Consider the following 18,065-nt stretch of genomic DNA (forward strand, 5'->3'; position numbering starts at 1 on the left):
ACACTAGGGCCTACTAGAGAGGACGTATTACCGAGGCATCAATCCGACCACTGTGCATGGCCCAACTGTCCAGCGCTCAGAGCCGGCATAGGCTGAACAAAACGGACTGAAATTATGACTGCCTATAACCCTGCAGACCTAATTGCGGAGGAGCAACAAGTTTCCGTCGTGCAATTTGTTGTTTAACACTTCGTATACAGTATAGCGCTAGTATGTTTAAGCATTTTGTTTTGCTTTACTTTATTCTAACCTAGCTAAATTCAATCACTTGTCACTACCTTACACCTAGGAACCATTAAGCAGGCATTGCTAGTGCTAGCCTACAAATGTATACTCTGCTATGTCTTTAACTAATGTTCTGATACATTTCAATATACCTTCGCACCTTTATGTCCATCTAATCGGATACGGTAATCTGACGTTATTGGTTGACCTTGCTAGCTTTTGATACTAGACTGTGACAGCTGTACCTGCTTGTATCTATACGTTTAATGTTGATTGTGCCTAACATATACCCCAAACGTCTGTCCTTAGCACAACATGGCAGCATAGCATGATAGGCAGCGATAGGGCTGTAGACTGACCTAAAGAGTAGTGTATATACCCCAACGACAATGACAGCACATGTGCTAGGCTAAGTGTCAGGATCCCACGGGCGGCTGCGAGGGGAGGCTGCAGTCCGCTCGCGGCACTCACCCTCCAGTCGTCCGCGGTCCCCTTCCTGGTGTGTGCTCGGCGGGCGGCATCCTCCCAGCCACGGATGCCGCCCGCATCTTCCTCTGCGTCCCCCAGCGGCAGCATGCATGACGCTGCATGCTGGGAGACCGCCCATTTTAATAAACGCCGGGGTCAGCCACCTGACCCGGCGTTAAAGGCACAGTGCCTCAATCACAGTGGGAGGTTTAGATATCTCCCACGTGTGATTGTTAATTCTGATTGGAAATTATCCAATCAGAATTAACCTATGGATTTAAATACTTACCTTTCCTGTTCCTCTCTGCCCTGTTGTGGTCTTTGCTTGCTAGTATTGCTACTGAACTTGTGTTTCTGGTTACGTACTCTCTGGCTTGTTTATCTGACTTTGTGACTTTCTCCTACCCTTTGACCTCGGCTTGTTTCTCGTTATTCTGTCTTCTGGTTCCCCTTACTCGGCTTGTCTCCTGACTATTCTTTGTGTGCTTAGCCCGGCCACTCTAAGGTCCGGTACTGCACCTTTTCTGTGTGTGTGTTGGCGTGTTTGGTTCCCGGAATCGTGACACTAAGCAGACCGGGAAGTAACGGAAAAGCAACCTTATACGACATTGCATGACAGAGAGGCACTAGACACATTGAATGAACCACGCTTGACTCCTTGACTCTCACTTTAGCCTGCTGATAATATGATACAGTTCATCAACGCACAAAAATAAAAAATGAGGCATTACTGTTCTGGAAATAATAATATAAGCGGACGTCGCACATGGAAGACAAATGCGACGAATTCGCCATGGCCCACAATGACATGGCCACAAACGTGGAACGAATGGCTGCAGAAATCAATAGACTGGAGGACAAGCTAGCAGACATGGAGGATCGTTCACGGCGGAACAATCTTCGTCTGCGGGGAGTGCCCGAAGATATCTCCAATGAAGACCTACAGGCCTATGTGATAAATCTGCTACACGCACATGCCCCAGAAATACCGGCAGACATGCTGCTTGTGGACAGGGTGCACCGCATCCCCAAACCCCGGCACCTTCCACAGACTGTACCTAGAGATATACTACTCCGGGCTCATTATTTCCATATCAAGGAACATATATTAAAAAGCAGCAGAACGCGGGCAAAACCCCCGACAGATTACCCCACGGTCAGAATTTATGCAGACCTGTCGGCTGCCACTCTCAAGAAAAGGAGGGAATTCTCCCAAGTGACCAACACACTGCGGTCGCATGGCATTCGATATCGGTGGGGATTCCCCACTAAATTGATAGTCACAAAAGATGGTACCACGACGGTGTTGAACACCCCCGCGGAGGGAGTGACAAAACTGCTGGCCTGGGCCCTGCCTGTGGAGCCGGTAACCACTTCCACAAGTCAAGCAGGCACATTAAAACGGGACTGGGAAAAACCTCATGACAAGCATTAAACCAGACGACTACTGGTCTAAGACCACTCATCCCTTTCTGAGCATGGACATTGAGAAGCAACGTAACAAAGGAACATTATGGACATCCACCAGCCTCGAACAAAAGTTATCTGGACAGCCCATGTAAATAGCGACTCTGTGCGGAGTTTAATCCCTCCTTTTTTGCCTTGTCTTCTTTTGGTGTGACCCTGAGGTATCGGATCGAGTCCTTCCGCCATCACTGTGACGAAGCGTGCGCAGAGCAGTGACATAATGCGGGAGGGCCCGGTCTGGACTGTTACCCGAAAAGATGAGCCCTATACTCGTCCATTCGAGATCACCTCTCCGACCCTCAGTCTTGGAGAACAAGACACCTGGAATACCACTCTCATCCGAGGATGAGAGTACAATTTGCCGGGCTGAACTTTTGATCAGCGACAAAGACGGTGCCCGCTGCTTATGACCCTACGGGGTTATGTATGCCCACAAGGTAAAGGGGACCTGTGACCCAGGCTCCCTAGCTGTATGGACTATGATATATTGCAGGAATGCTATGTAGAGAGTTTTGATGGAGGGAGGAGGATGCTAGTGATAGGAGTTGTAATCGGACTTTAATGAGTAAAATGTCACCTGCAATGGGTTAATGTCGGGACGGGGAAACCGCAGGACACTATGCTTTATAATAAGGTAGGCCCAAACCGAGCCGGAAACGGATCAGTATCCCCGTCACGGCAGCACACGGTTAATCAGAGCTTGTTAATGAGACATACTAATTGCCAAGGACTATCTGAGTCCTCCCTACACCGGTGTCAAAATATTAGATGAGACACCACACCGCAAGGTAATCTATCATTGTGGATGCACCCCAATATGGTATACATAGGTGCCCAATAGCCACGCTATGGTAGAGAGTTCTCTCTTCCATTCCCCAGATGTGGTATACCCACATACTGTCTCCACACGAGACACTCTGTATATAGTTATAAGTTCTTTCCCCAGTTCATACCCCCCACCCCAAGTCACCAGGGATCAGACATACAATCTAACAGGGACAAATCTGAAACCACTTCCCTATGTCCACATTGCTAACATTAACTAGGCTAATGCCGTGCCTAGCTCATCTGTTGAGACAATTATTGCAAAGGTCCCTCCCTTCGTATAGAGGGGAAACCAGTCTAACGCCATATTATTATTACTGCATTGCTCTGTACCTAACTACAAATGTTGAAGGTAATGACTATTAACACTCGAGGCATGAATACACCACACAAAAGGAGGCTCCTTCTTGAAGACGCAAAACGCACTAAATCAGATATACTGTGCGTGCAGGAGACCCATTTTGTACCTAATAGAGTACCCGCATTTGCGAGCAAAGAGTATCCTATACAATATCACTCTACTAATTCATCCAAATCAAGAGGTGTATCATTCCTAATTCACGCCACTATCACATTTGAACTCTTGCATCTTAAAAAAGACACGCAAGGCCGTTACTTAATTGTGCACTGTAAAATTAATAATGCTTTATGCACGTTAGTGGGGATATACAGCCCTAATACTGACCAGAGAAATTTTCTCCAGAAAGTCTTACATAAAATTCCCCAGACATACCCCTCCTCCACAATTCTGTGCAGAGATTTAAATCACACCTTACAACCTAGGCTGGACACCACGCAAACAGCTGAGTCCTCAAGATGCAAAACACTGAACAAACAGGCCGCGACATTAGTAAAAACCCTTATGGAGCATAACTTATATGATGTGTGGAGAGCGCAACACCCGAATGATCGGGAATTCACTTTTTATTCCTCAGTACACAAGACATATTCTAGAATCGATTTTATATTTGCCTCAGGCGATCTACTGCCGACTGCTCTAAGCAGTGAAATAGGTAACATAGTTTGGTCTGATCATGCACCTGTAATACTGACCCTACCAGACCAATTCCAATCCCGCATAGCCTCGCCGTGGCGCTTGAATGATGCTCTCTTACACAACCCTGATTTTGTCACTAAACTTACTGAGGAACTTAAATTGTTCTTCGCTATAAACTACACTCCAGACGTCTCTCTAGCCACGACGTGGCTGACGCATAAAGCCTTTATCCGTGGTCTTCTGATCAGCCAGGCATCCTATTTACATAGACAGGCAAAAGCAAACTATATAACACTTATAAGACGCCTCAGGGATGAAACATCCACGCACATAACAGAAAAAAAGGTGGAAGCTACAGGAAAGACACTCAAAAGATGGGGTTAACCCACAATGGACTACCAGGGTAGTAACAGGAAAGAGGAGACAAGCTATGAGTGCCCTTAGTGGATCAAGATATCATTAAAATTTAACTTTTAATAGTACGAAAAATATAAAAGAATTGGAGGAAAAAATAAAAAATATTGAAAATAACTTTTAGTGAATTTACAGTAAGTGTAAATGTATGTACAGCAAAACAAAACAAAAGAACCAAAAAATACCTAAGTGCTAATCAAAATCTGTAAGCTAGATGGTGAATACACGTATACCTATATTATAATGGTATATTTGTGCACATAGTATCGCGGCACATCTGCCCCAAATTGCAATGTGGGTGACATTCGATACTTCAAGTAGTGTGCAATTCGGAGAACACTGAATTGGGGTCTAATGGGCAGCTGCTGCCGAGTTTCTGAGCATGAATCCACGCACATAACAAATCCGTCAACACCTACTCAGCAGAGCATAGACCAAATTAAAAAACAGTTAAATGATATTCACGTCAACACGTCAGCCACTATATCCCACAGACTACAACTCCGAACATACACACAGGGGAATAGGGCGGGGAAGGCCCTCGCAACCCTCCTGCGGCAGAAAAGACTGAACTCAAAAATACAGTTTCTCCTCAACCCAATGGGAAATAAGGTATACAACCCCCGAGACATTAACGATATGTTAGCAGACTATTATGATACGTTATACAACCTCAAAAAAGACGATCATACATATCAACCACTTCCCTCGGACATTGACGAATTCTTAGCAGACGCAAACACACAACAACTCTCACAGATAGACCGGTCCTTCTTAGAGAAACCCATTACTCAGACTGAAATAGCGGGAGTTATCAAGACTCTTCCGAAAGGGAAATCCCCAGGCCCAAATGGCTTTACCAACGCCTATTATAAAACTTTCTCTCATGTCATAACCCCCTTATTAGAAAAACTCTACAATGACATCATTCAAACAGGCAAAATACCGCAAGAGATGTTGTTAGCTCACATAACCACTCTCCCCAAACCTGGAAAACCGCCACACAAATGCCAAAATTTAAGACCCATCTCGCTTCTAAATACAGATCTAAAGATACTAGCCAAGATCTATGCCAATAGACTAGGTACACTTCTCCCCAAACTAGTTCGGGATGACCAAGTGGGGTTTGTACGAGGCCGATTAGGTTCAGACGGGACTCGAAAATTGATTAACATCCTCCACAACATTCAAATATCGGGAGAACCCAGTGTGGCATTGTCGTTAGACGCGGAGAAAGCGTTCGACAGGCTACACTGGGGATACCTAACGGCTGTATTGAGGAAGTTTGCTTTCCCGGAGACTCTGATAGCACTGATATCGGCTTTATATGATAACCCCACAGCGAAAATAGCCAATGGTGGCTTTGTTTCCAAATCATTCCAGGTCTCCAACGGGTCTCGGCAAGGTTGCCCACTCTCCCCACTCTTATACATACTAGCACTAGAACCCCTAGCACAGCGTATAAGGGACTCGCCGGACATTGCGGGGATAACAATAGGGGGGAAAACGCACAAAATCACATTGTTTGCCGACGATGTGATGCTTACCATATTACACCCTGACGCCTCCCTGCCTCATCTTCAACACATACTGACAAAATTTGGTCAATGCTCCTATTATAAGCTTAATGTCAGTAAGACGCAAGCTATGGGCCTTAACCTCACGGCGGACCAGCTCACTAACCTACAAAATAAATACACATATGACTGGAGATGGGATCACTTGACATTCCTAGGAATTCACCTTACACCAACAACTAAGAAGCTGTATAAAGCAAACTATCTTCCGCTACTCCGTAATATTAAACAACAGCTACAAGGTTGGAAAAGTAAATATGTTTCCTGGACAGGCAGGATAGCGGCAGTAAAAATGATGATACTACCCAAGTTACAATACCTGTTCAGGACGCTCCAAATTTGCCTGCCAAAGGATTTTTTCACTGGAACCCAACACTTGCTTAATAGCTTTATTTGGGGAGGTAAACGATCTAGAGTGGCAGCGACCACCATGTATAAACCCTTTCAAGAAGGGGGGATGGGAGTACCAGAAATCATGAGTTACTACACAGCAGCCCTCATGAGTACCCTCATAGGGACGTTCCACCACATCACGATGCCACCATGGCACCAGATTGAAAAGGTAAACACTGGTGGACTGACATTGTCCACCCTGGCCTGGATCCCCAAACATCAAAGGCCAAAATACATAAACGCTTGCCCCACAACCACGGCTACTCTCGTGGCATGGGATAAATATATAATAAAACATTACCCGGTGTCTTATATATCCCCAGCATTGCAAACACAAGCACTCCATGTACTTATCCCTGGATTCGATAATAGCCTGTGGTATGACCACGGAATCAAACGCCTATCCCCGATTATGCCAGAAGGCCGTCTACTAACCTATGAATCGCTCTCTAAAACATTTGGTCTACCTCAGAGGGCATACTTTACCTATTTACAACTGCACTCGTGGGTGCGGAAACACGCCATTGCAGACAATACACACAAACAGGGAACCCCTCTGTCACCACTAGAGAAAATATGTGTAACCAACCAGCAACCGCAAAAGCTAATGTCTTTTTTATATAAACTATCTAGAACCCAAACACTACCTAAAACTTTACCCTTTGTGCGAGCTTGGGAGCAAGAACTACACTTGGACATGTCCAATGAAGCCTGGTCAAAAATTCTGCAGGCTCACAAGCATCTCACACTAAACACGTCACATGTAGAGACAAGTAGGAAAGTACTATATCGCTGGTATATGGTACCAAAAACACTACACAAATATGATAAACGGAAGTCGGGGAATTGCTGGAGGTGTCTTAGAGAGCCCGGTACGATGCTCCACATATGGTGGACATGTCCAAAGTTACAACCCTTCTGGAAAGGCATCTCACATATCATTAAGAAATCCAAAGTAATGACATGCAACTCTCCCCAGAAACCTTCCTGTTATTAGCGCTACCTCAAGACCTACAAAAAGCAGACCTATATCTCATCTACCATATCATTATCACAGCTCTCACATCCATAAGTAAAATGTGGCTAAATGCAAATACTCCAGATGTTAGTAAGTGCTTAGACATGGTGGAAATCACCAAATCCTATGAAATAGCCGCAAGGCAGATGAAGTAAAGGGAAAAAGTTCTGGCAGGCAGCGTGGGAGAAATGGGATGCCTGGAGACAAGCATCCAAAGGAGTAAATCACTAGGTGGTTCCAATAAAACGTGTATCCCTGATAGGGAACTGACCTACACCCCTCTGATACCCCTGGTCCACTCATACCCCCTCCCCTCCCCCCCCCCCTCATTATTGTTATTTACTAGTTCATTTTTACACTAGATTAAGGAACACTAATAGAGATTGACATAACGTTCGCACAAAGGTGTAAGAGGAGGATGTCATCACAGGAACATGTGTCTCTAAATAATTGACCTTCTGCTCAATCACCGGCATAACACCCTGTAAACATCAGCTACCACAGGGAATGCGATATACCCTCTTATGTTAATACTTTTTACCTGTAATGGTGTGAACGCACTTTGTACCAAACTCATATCATTCTGTGATAATTGTTTCAAATTGTTCACTTGTTTCTGAAAATGTGTGAATTGTATATGGATTGAAAAACCCAATAAAATATATTACACAAAAAAAATTTTTTACTGAGGTCTATAAAAAAAAAATTCTTTGTGATTGTTATTCCTATTTCTTCTCTTATCACTCTCTTTCCTCTCCCTCTTTCCTCCTGAATCGTTTGGTTTAAAAAGGGGGAGATTGTTCAAACTGACCGACAATGTAGACCTTAGGCCCGCACCTGAAGGACGGAGACGTCATACTGACACGCCTTGGGGGAGTGTATCGTATACCACTAACGTACCAAGTCACAGGTCAGGGCTAACACCCGTTACAGTAGAGTCCCCAGAATAGCTCTTGAGACCACTAGTCAAGGGGCAAGGCCCGCCTTCACCCATGTTACAGGACCTGCGAGCTCTACCTAAAATGTTTGCAGACAGATGTTGGGTGACTTGCACGTCACCACTGTTATCTTTCATTTATGTGTACCTTATTTCCAGGAAATACCCTGAACAGTTTTATCAGCGGACCTGCGTGTCCACAGTTAACATTGCATATATAACTTGAATAATGGAATAAACAAAAATTTACCAAAAAAAAAAAAAAAAGGGGGAGATTGTTGATCCATTATTCTCCCTCTTTTCGAGGAAGGATAATTCCTATTACCCAAACTAGTAAGTGGTTGAAATCTATTCCTTTCTTGAATATTGAAAGAGAAAAAAAATGGAAAGAGAAAAAATCAGCGCTAGATTGCCACACAAGAAAATAATAATAGTAAGGCTGCAATCCTTAAAGGGGAGTCCCCTATAATCCCCTAATGATAAGAAATGATGCAAAATAGAACAAAAAAAGGTTGCGCCTAAAATATACAGTAAAACATATAAGAGTGTATATAATAAATAATATAAAATAATACAATTTAATATTAAATATTAAATGAAATATAAATGGATAATTGGCAATAGTCCAAAGCACTTATCATAAGTCCATAATGGTAGATGCCGTGTATAAGAACAGGGATCCTGAGGCGTAAAATGGGGTGTGTCTTCACAAAGGTGTCCTTGAAATCCAGTGAAGTAATATGTGAAGAAAAAAGCAAGAGGAACTCCAATGGCACAGTATATAGATGAATAAAATGGTAAATAAAATAAAAGTAGTCTTACTCACACTTTTCAGAGCTAGAACCTAGCTCTGATATAACGCACGTGAAGTGGAATAATCCCCACTCAAGGATATGCGGAGTAATATTGATTGGCGAGTATCTGGCTCAGATTCAACGTCCAAGTTGGTATTATTCGACCCAGGGAGATAAAATAAAGTATATAGTGCTCTCTGTATAGTAATTAAAAGGTATAAAAAGAGAATAAATATACTACTCACAGTATATAGAGCAGGCTTGTACTGCTCAATGTAGGCGCTTGGGTGGTATCATCCCCACCTAAGGATTCTTTAGGCTTCTCGTCAGGTAGATAGTATATGTATAGTCCGGTGAAAAAGAAATCAAAATGGCTATAAAATGTTTTATGCCAAAGTATTTTCTTTATTGTAAAGTAATAAAATTAATATCTAAACGCGTTTCGCCGCAAGGGCTTCTTCAAGTAGATAATAGTAAAAGCTTTTACTTTTACTATTATCTACTTGAAGAAGCCCTTGCGGCGAAACGCGTTTAGATATTAATTTTATTACTTTACAATAAAGAAAATACTTTGGCATAAAACATTTTATAGCCATTTTGATTTCTTTTTCACCGGACTATACATATACTATCTACCTGACGAGAAGCCTAAAGAATCCTTAGGTGGGGATGATACCACCCAAGCGCCTACATTGAGCAGTACAAGCCTGCTCTATATACTGTGAGTAGTATATTTATTCTCTTTTTATACCTTTTAATTACTATACAGAGAGCACTATATACTTTATTTTATCTCCCTGGGTCGAATAATACCAACTTGGACGTTGAATCTGAGCCAGATACTCGCCAATCAATATTACTCCGCATATCCTTGAGTGGGGATTATTCCACTTCACGTGCGTTATATCAGAGCTAGGTTCTAGCTCTGAAAAGTGTGAGTAAGACTACTTTTATTTTATTTACCATTTTATTCATCTATATACTGTGCCATTGGAGTTCCTCTTGCTTTTTTCTTCACATATTACTTCACTGGATTTCAAGGACACCTTTGTGAAGACACACCCCATTTTACGCCTCAGGATCCCTGTTCTTATACACGGCATCTACCATTATGGACTTATGATAAGTGCTTTGGACTATTGCCAATTATCCATTTATATTTCATTTAATATTTAATATTAAATTGTATTATTTTATATTATTTATTATATACACTCTTATATGCTTTCTTGAATATTGTTGGATTCTTTTTAGGTTCTAAAATTGGAATAATTGGAACGAGCCTACTCACCAAGTTCTCTTGTAAGAGACAGTCTGTTTATCTTTTATCATCAGAGTTTTTCATAAATTTGTTTGCACTTTGTTTATAACAGAGCTTTATCATTATATGACTGAAACCTGATTTCCTTAACCTAATTATCTGGGGAATTTTAGGTGAATTTGGTACATTAATGATGATGTTGAAAGCATTTTTAATTTAAAACAATCTGCACTATTATGTGTATTTATGCATTTTCTTTACATGTGCTGTGAGATGTGTCAACTTAGGGCCATCTACTGACCATTGAGTATTACTACAACATTCTCAATTTTTTCACAATTTATACTTGGCTTTGTGTTTATCACCTAAATGTTTATTTTATTATACTGCTCCGCTCTTATTTCTATACTTTTTTCGTAATATATGAATCGTCATTGACTCAAAAGACAGAGACTGAGGTTAATGTGATTAAAGATACAGAAGTAGTTAGTAGTAGATACCTGGAATAGCCTTCCAGTGGGAGCAGTAACAGTGATATAGAAAGGGTAGTAGATGCCTGGAATGGCCTTCCAGTGGGAGCAGCAACAGTGATATAGAAAGGGTAGTAGATGCCTGGAATTGCCTTCCAGTGGGAGCAGTAACAGTGATATAGAAAGGGTAGTAGATACCTGGAATAGCCTTCCAGTGAAAGAAGAACATAGTTCTATACCCTATGTACCTCAGTTTGATTGTATATACCAGCATTCTGTTTATAATTACACATATGTTGGCTAGGGATTATTTGGCTTTGAGTCCTATTGATGGCCTATAAAGGCTACTGTGTGCTGCAAGGAATGAAAGAGGAAATATAATTGATTATTGATATTATCTGCAGTAACTGGTGAAAGTGACAAGCCCACTGTGGAAGGAATGAGATTTTACCCACGTAGACTGTTGCTTTCCATCCGGGATGCAGTGTTAACAGTGTCCCCAAACAGACAATATCTCGGCATCGTGACTCCAACCACACCGGCCACTACAGGACCTGAGGACAGAGGGCGAGATCAGCCATCAGAAAGCATGAGTTATACGTTAACGTGAGACTTGTCAGGAGCTCAACGTGAATTTCTAATGTAAGGCCAAAGTAGCTGAACTGGAAGCATCGCTGCCATGGAGAATATTTCCAGTTCGCCTATTTACGCCTTAAATTTGGAATTCACTTTGAACTCCTGATAATTCTCATTTTAACCCAGACTTTATTTTTATCATCCTATGATTTCGGCTATGTCACTAGGAGACGGGGAAAGCGACAACTGTATTGAATAACTAAGTAGATTTACAGATTTATTTACAAAAATTCTCACTAAAATTAGACTTCTAAGACGCATCCCCAAGCAGGCAAATCACGTCAGAGACGGCGACACACTGCCTTCATTGCCGGCATAGGAATGGAGTGAAGGAACTTCCCTCTGTTCTTATACTCCGCCGTAGCCAGAGCTAGTAGTCCCGGCTAGGGAGTTTGCATAGCAACCACAGTGCATGCGCTGTGGTTGCTATGGGTAGAGAGCAGAAGGGCCTCCAGTGGGAGCGTTGCGCTCTGCCTTGTTAGTCACTGAGGCATTGATTGACAGCTGGGAGAATACGCTATTTTGAAATAGTTTTTTTCCTAATCTATACAGTTGCTACCAAACTACTAACACAATATATAGACGGAATCTTGTACTAAATATAATGAGCATACGTTGTTTGAGACATGGCAGGTCCTCTTTAAATCTGAAATTCACTTTGAATTCACCTGTTAGCGTGCACCCTGTAAAGACTACGCCGATTTCTTGTAAAAGCTGTGGTTTAAAGGCGGAGTGCAGTTATTTGGGAGGGAATGGAGCATTAGTAGCTGTCTGTGTTTATAGGAATATTTCTACATTCTGGAATTGTAATAAAACACAAGAAAGACTAAGTCCCAGGAACTCGGCTAAACCTGTGACATTATGATGTGCCTCGCATGTCACTGGTCCTTACCCATCCACTCATTAAACAGTGAACTGGAAATAGAAACACATGTTCCAGTTTTGCCTTAGTCCCCTATAGGGGTGTCAGAATCTAGGGCTCACTTTTGCAAAAAAAAATATTTTTTTTTTAACACGTGATTTTTTATTTAAAGATGAACCCGTTCATATTTTATTCTTTACAATCACTACTCTGCTCACTCCCATTGGAAATGATAGCACAGTACTCTCAGCCGAAGAGTGTGGGTTGTTTTATTTTACCGGTATTCAGTCCAATGCGCAGTTTCAGCTTCTCGTCTGGTTTATGTCGAATTTTGAACGCTAGCATGGAGCTGAGAAAGTGCAGAGACATTGTGGCAATTTCATCGACATGTTGGATTCCATTCCTTATTGGAAGACCACTAGCGACCATGTAAGCGTCCCCAATGGTCTCCACCTATCAGAAATAAAACAATTTGCTGAATACCACAGAGTTTGCTGCTAATACGGCAATATATTATGGTAACAATCTATCCGTCCCATTTTAGAGCTCGATTACTAGACATCTCTTGATCTTCACTGTGGCTCAAAGACTAATTTCCAAATATACAGCAACGTTTGGGGAAAACCAGTGACATATTATAGGACAGAGCGAAAGGATCAGCTGTTATATAGCAGAAATAGAAGGGTTTTGTTTGCATAGGGTTTAACACAGAAGTGAAAATTTAAACACAATAAAAAATTTAAGGCCAAAGTAATCAAACAGGAAGCATAGCTGACTTTGTTTCCCCTAATTTGCCTGTGTGACAGACTGCCTGGCACCCCAGCCGGGTACCTCCATCAATCGCTGCTTCCTAGTACTTGTGAACACCATAAGCACTGTACTGGAACACTATAACCACCATAAACCCCACGAACCACCGCAGCTTAGTTGGGGTCTCGACGTCCTCCACCCACCCTGGACCCAAGGCCAGGATCCAGCTTCCAGTGGGCAGACCTCTCCTAGTGCAGAGAGCGTAGCAGTAACAGCTCTTATAAGAGCTAGTTATTATACTCAGGGGAGTATTGTGATTATAGCAATCCCCAGAGTGAATGTAGTTCTCCAATCCCCCAAAACATGAGCCAAGACTTCATGAAGGGGTAAACGAATCTCAATTTAATGGGAGCCACGCTTGGCCTTTATGACAATCCCCATGTAAGGGGTACACCCACATGGACCTTGTTGGGGACTCCAACACAAAGACACAGACCAATAAGAACATCGATTAAATGCCCGACACTCCCATAAAAAACATACAATCCATCCTCCCTGCTTGAGAGATAAGTGGATCAGTAACTGTACTAATTCTAATCCAATTATCTCCAAGCACAGAAAAAACATACTTTAACAACACCCCAAAAGTACCCTAATAATTCATACAACCCCACAAATGTTACATCCCCTGATAGCCCAGATCTGGGTGACCAACATATCCAAAAATCACTCAGATCAGTTCAGGGGTTCAATAATTTTATGGAAGTCATATTCATGGTCCCATTGCCGAAAATAGTTCCATAGAATCACGGCTAAGTGCCGCTGGAGGACCGCCTGGGAACCACAAAGTTTTCATGCCGAAAATAGTTCCAGGGCATTTGCGGCTAAGTCCCCTTAAAGTCTCTTCGCGGTTTTGGTCCATGCGAACAAGATGGCTTCCACCTCGTGGTCGGCCATAGGAATTGAGGTCACCTAGACGAACACTTAGACCACAGAGGTGCAGATTGCAACAATCTATCAATAAAGCTTAACAAGCTCCAGGGTGGTCTCCAGTTCGTGTGGCTGTTCGGTAAACTAACCATATAGTCCCAATTGCACGTACAGAGCCTGTTTAAAGTATTTAGCCAGGTCTATTTCAGGGGCCATAGTCACAGGGTACGAGGCTGGCAAACAGGCCCCTCCAAAAACTCGTGGCAAACTCACAGGAAAATACAGTCTGTATTGGCCTTACATTTGAAATTCACTGTGAATTCTCACATATAGAAACATAGAATGTGACGGCAGATAAGAACCATTCGGCCCATCTATTCTGTCCAATTTTCTAAATACTTTCATTAGTCCCTGGCCTTATCTTATAGTTAGGATAGCCAGTGGTGTATCCTGGTTTTGTGCTGCCCCAGGACAAAACTCAGGCACCCCCCCCCCCCTGCACCACCCCTCCCAACCTTTCCACCCGCCCCGCATTCTAAATACACACACACACATTCACTGACAGATACGCATACACTAGCTAACAGAAACACACACTCGCTAACAGAAACACACACACACTAACAGACACACTCACACTCAGTAACAGACAAACACACTCACTAACAGACACAAACTAGCAGACACACACACTCACTAACATACACACACACTCACAGGCAAACACACACACAGTCAGACACACACAGTCAGACACACACACACTCACTAACAGACACACACACTCACAGGCAAACACACTAACAGAAACACACTAACAGAAACACACTAACAGACACACACACTAACAGACTAACAGACACACACACTAACAGACACACACACTAACACAGACACACACACTAACACACACACACACTAACACACACACACACCCACATTAACACATTTTTAAAAATGTATTTAAACCCTCCCCCCCCAGCCTCCTTACCTTTGGGAAAGCCTGGGGGGGGGGGGTCTCTTCCTCCCTGGTGGTCCAGTGGCTGCTGGGCGAGCGGCTTTGGCTGGCGGGCGGGCGGCTGGCGAGGGAGCACTTCCTCTGAGCTGTCTGCTCAGCTCCCTCGTGCGCCTCAGAGTGAGGCTGGTAACCGGAATATGGCGTCATATTCTGGCTCCCAGCCTCACTCTGCAGCGCGCGAGGGAGCTGAGCGGACAGCTCAGAGGAAGTGCTCCCTCACCAGCCGCCCACCAGCGCTGCCCGACCGCCCAGCAGGTCTGTTAACCGCAAGGCTAACAAGACATTTGCCTTGGGCATTTGGGGGCGGCTTTTTTTGCCGCCCCCTGGAAAATGCGGCCCAAGGCAGATGCCTTGTTTGCCTCGCGGCTAATACGCCCCTGAGGATAGCCTTCTGCTTATCCCACGCATGCTTAAATTCCTTCACTGTGTTAACCTCTACCACTTTAGCTGGAAGGCTATTCCATGCATCCACTACCCTCTCAGTAAAGTAATACTTCCTGATATTATTTTTAAACCTTTGCCCCTCTAATTTAAGACTATGTCCTCTTGTTGGGGTAGTTTTTCTTGTGTTAGTCTCCTCCTTTAGTGTGTTGATTGCCTTTATGAATCACTTTAGTTGATGTCCATTACGCTTTTTACTAAACTTATTCTGGATTAATGGGATCGATACAAGTTCGGATAGTTTTACCCCTTTAGGAAGGACCAAGTGTTAGATGGTGACATCATCCAAACTTGCCTTATACCAGTATGGTGTCCCTGCTTTAGAGATCCAGGCACCTCTGCTGTCATTAAAGGGATAGGCAAAGCACCATAACCACAACATCCCACTGTAGTGGTTATGGTGCCAGGAATCCCTGCAGTCTGCTGAACTGAAAGATCATATTCTGTCATTAACTCACCAACTTCCAACCTGATTCACTGACCAACATCATCTGTCAGTTAATAGTGTGATAATAGAATAGATGATGATAATGTATAGCAATAGCTCCTCCATCTTGTATCGCTACTAAAGGTTAAGTTGTTTAGTACAGAACTGAAACGGTTACAGGGAACAGCTCCTAAATTGGCCAATAACCAATTTTAAAATATCATTTGAAAACTGTTCCTTCTTTGTTTAAACTGCATAAATATGCACAGTCTGCGCATTAAAATTGGAATTATCTTCACAGAAAGTAGAAAGTACTATAAGCACCAGACACCATAACCACTGTAGCCCCTTAGCAGCCGCAGCTTGGCTGGGGTCTTGCCGTCCCTTCCCACCCTGGACCAACACCTGAATCCAGCTCCCAGTGGGAAGACCTCTCCTCCAAGAGAGTATAGCAGGTATAGCAGTGATTACAGCAGTATAGCTGTTCCCAGGGCCGCCATCAGGGGGTGACAACCATGACGGTTGTCACGGGCCCGGCGGCCCTGGGGGGCCCGGACTGCTCTGGCAGTCCTGGGCCCCACTTTCCCTCCCTGCACACATAGATAGCGAATATCGCTATCTATGTGTGCAGCCGCGGGCCCCCCGGCTTCCCGGTTACCGCAGAGGGGGCCCAGGCAGCACACAGCCTCTTCTCTTCGCTCTCCTCTAATAACTCTCGCGAGACCCGGTTGCCATGGCAACGCTCCGCGGGTCTCGCGAGAGTTATTAGAGGAGAGCGAAGAGAAGAGGCTGTGTGCTGCCTGGGCCCCCTCTGCGGTATCAGGGAACCCGGGGGGCCCCACCATGCCACCGGACCACCAGGAATGGAATCTCCCCCCTCCCTAGACACAGGTAAGCAGGGAGGGGGAGAAACAATTTAATTAAATGTAATTTTTTTTTTTTATTATGTTAAAATGCCCCCCCTCCCCCTCACCCCAGATTGCACATTTACACACATACACTGACACAACACACACACACACACTACATACACTGACACAACACACACACACTACATACACTGACACAACACACACACACACTACATACACTGACAACACACACACACACACTATATACACTGACGCAACACACACACACACACTACATACACTGACACAACACACACACACTACATACACTGACACAACACACACACACTACATACACTGACACAACACACACACACACTGCATACACTGACACAACACACACACACACTGCATACACTGACACAACACACACACACTATATACACTAACACAACACACACACTACATACACTAACACAACACACACTACATACACTGACACAACACACACACTGCATATCCTGACACAACACACACACACTATATACACTAACACAACACACACACACTACATACACTAACACAACACACACACTACATACACTGACACAACACACACACTGCATACACCAACACAACACACACACGGCATACACTAACACAACACACACTCTGCATACACCAACACAACACACACTGCATACACTAACACCACACACACACTGCATACACTAACACAACACACACTCTGCATACACTGACACAACACACACACTCTGCATACACTGACACAACACACATTGCATACACTAACACAACACACACTCTGCATACACTGACACAACACACACTGCATACACTAATACAACACACACACTGCATACACTAACACAACACACACACACACACACACACTGCATACACTAATACAACACACACACACTGCATACACTAACACACACACTGCATACACTAATACAATACACACACTGCATTCACTAATACAACATGCACTCTGCATACACTACACACTAACCCACTCACTGCATCCACTATACTGACACACACTCTGCATCCGCTACATATGCACACTCTGCATTCACTACACTAGCACACACTCTGCATCCGCTACACACTAACACACTCTCTGCATTCACTACACATTAACACACTCTCTGCGTTCACTACACTAACACACTTTCTGCATTCACTACACTAACACACTTTCTGCATTCACTACACTAACACACTTTCAGCATTCACTACACTAACACACTTTCTGCATTCACTACACTAACACACTC

At 43.5% G+C, this 18,065-nt stretch overlaps 1 protein-coding gene across 1 annotated transcript in view; it reads right to left on the reverse strand.

Moving 5' to 3' along the window:
• The window catches only part of LOC134575541 (guanylate cyclase 2G-like), a 78,910-nt gene that overhangs the window by 18,397 nt on the left and 42,448 nt on the right, over positions 1 to 18,065 (reverse strand). Inside the window, exons 19-20 of the mRNA XM_063434839.1 lie at positions 12,623 to 12,797; positions 11,302 to 11,400 (exon numbers count right to left, since the gene is read on the reverse strand). Of these exons, the coding sequence (XP_063290909.1) occupies positions 11,302 to 11,400; positions 12,623 to 12,797 (274 nt within the window). The remainder of the gene's footprint in view (positions 1 to 11,301; positions 11,401 to 12,622; positions 12,798 to 18,065) is intronic.

Source organism: Pelobates fuscus, chromosome 10, assembly GCF_036172605.1.
Source record: "Pelobates fuscus isolate aPelFus1 chromosome 10, aPelFus1.pri, whole genome shotgun sequence".
Classification (NCBI taxonomy): domain Eukaryota; kingdom Metazoa; phylum Chordata; class Amphibia; order Anura; family Pelobatidae; genus Pelobates; species Pelobates fuscus.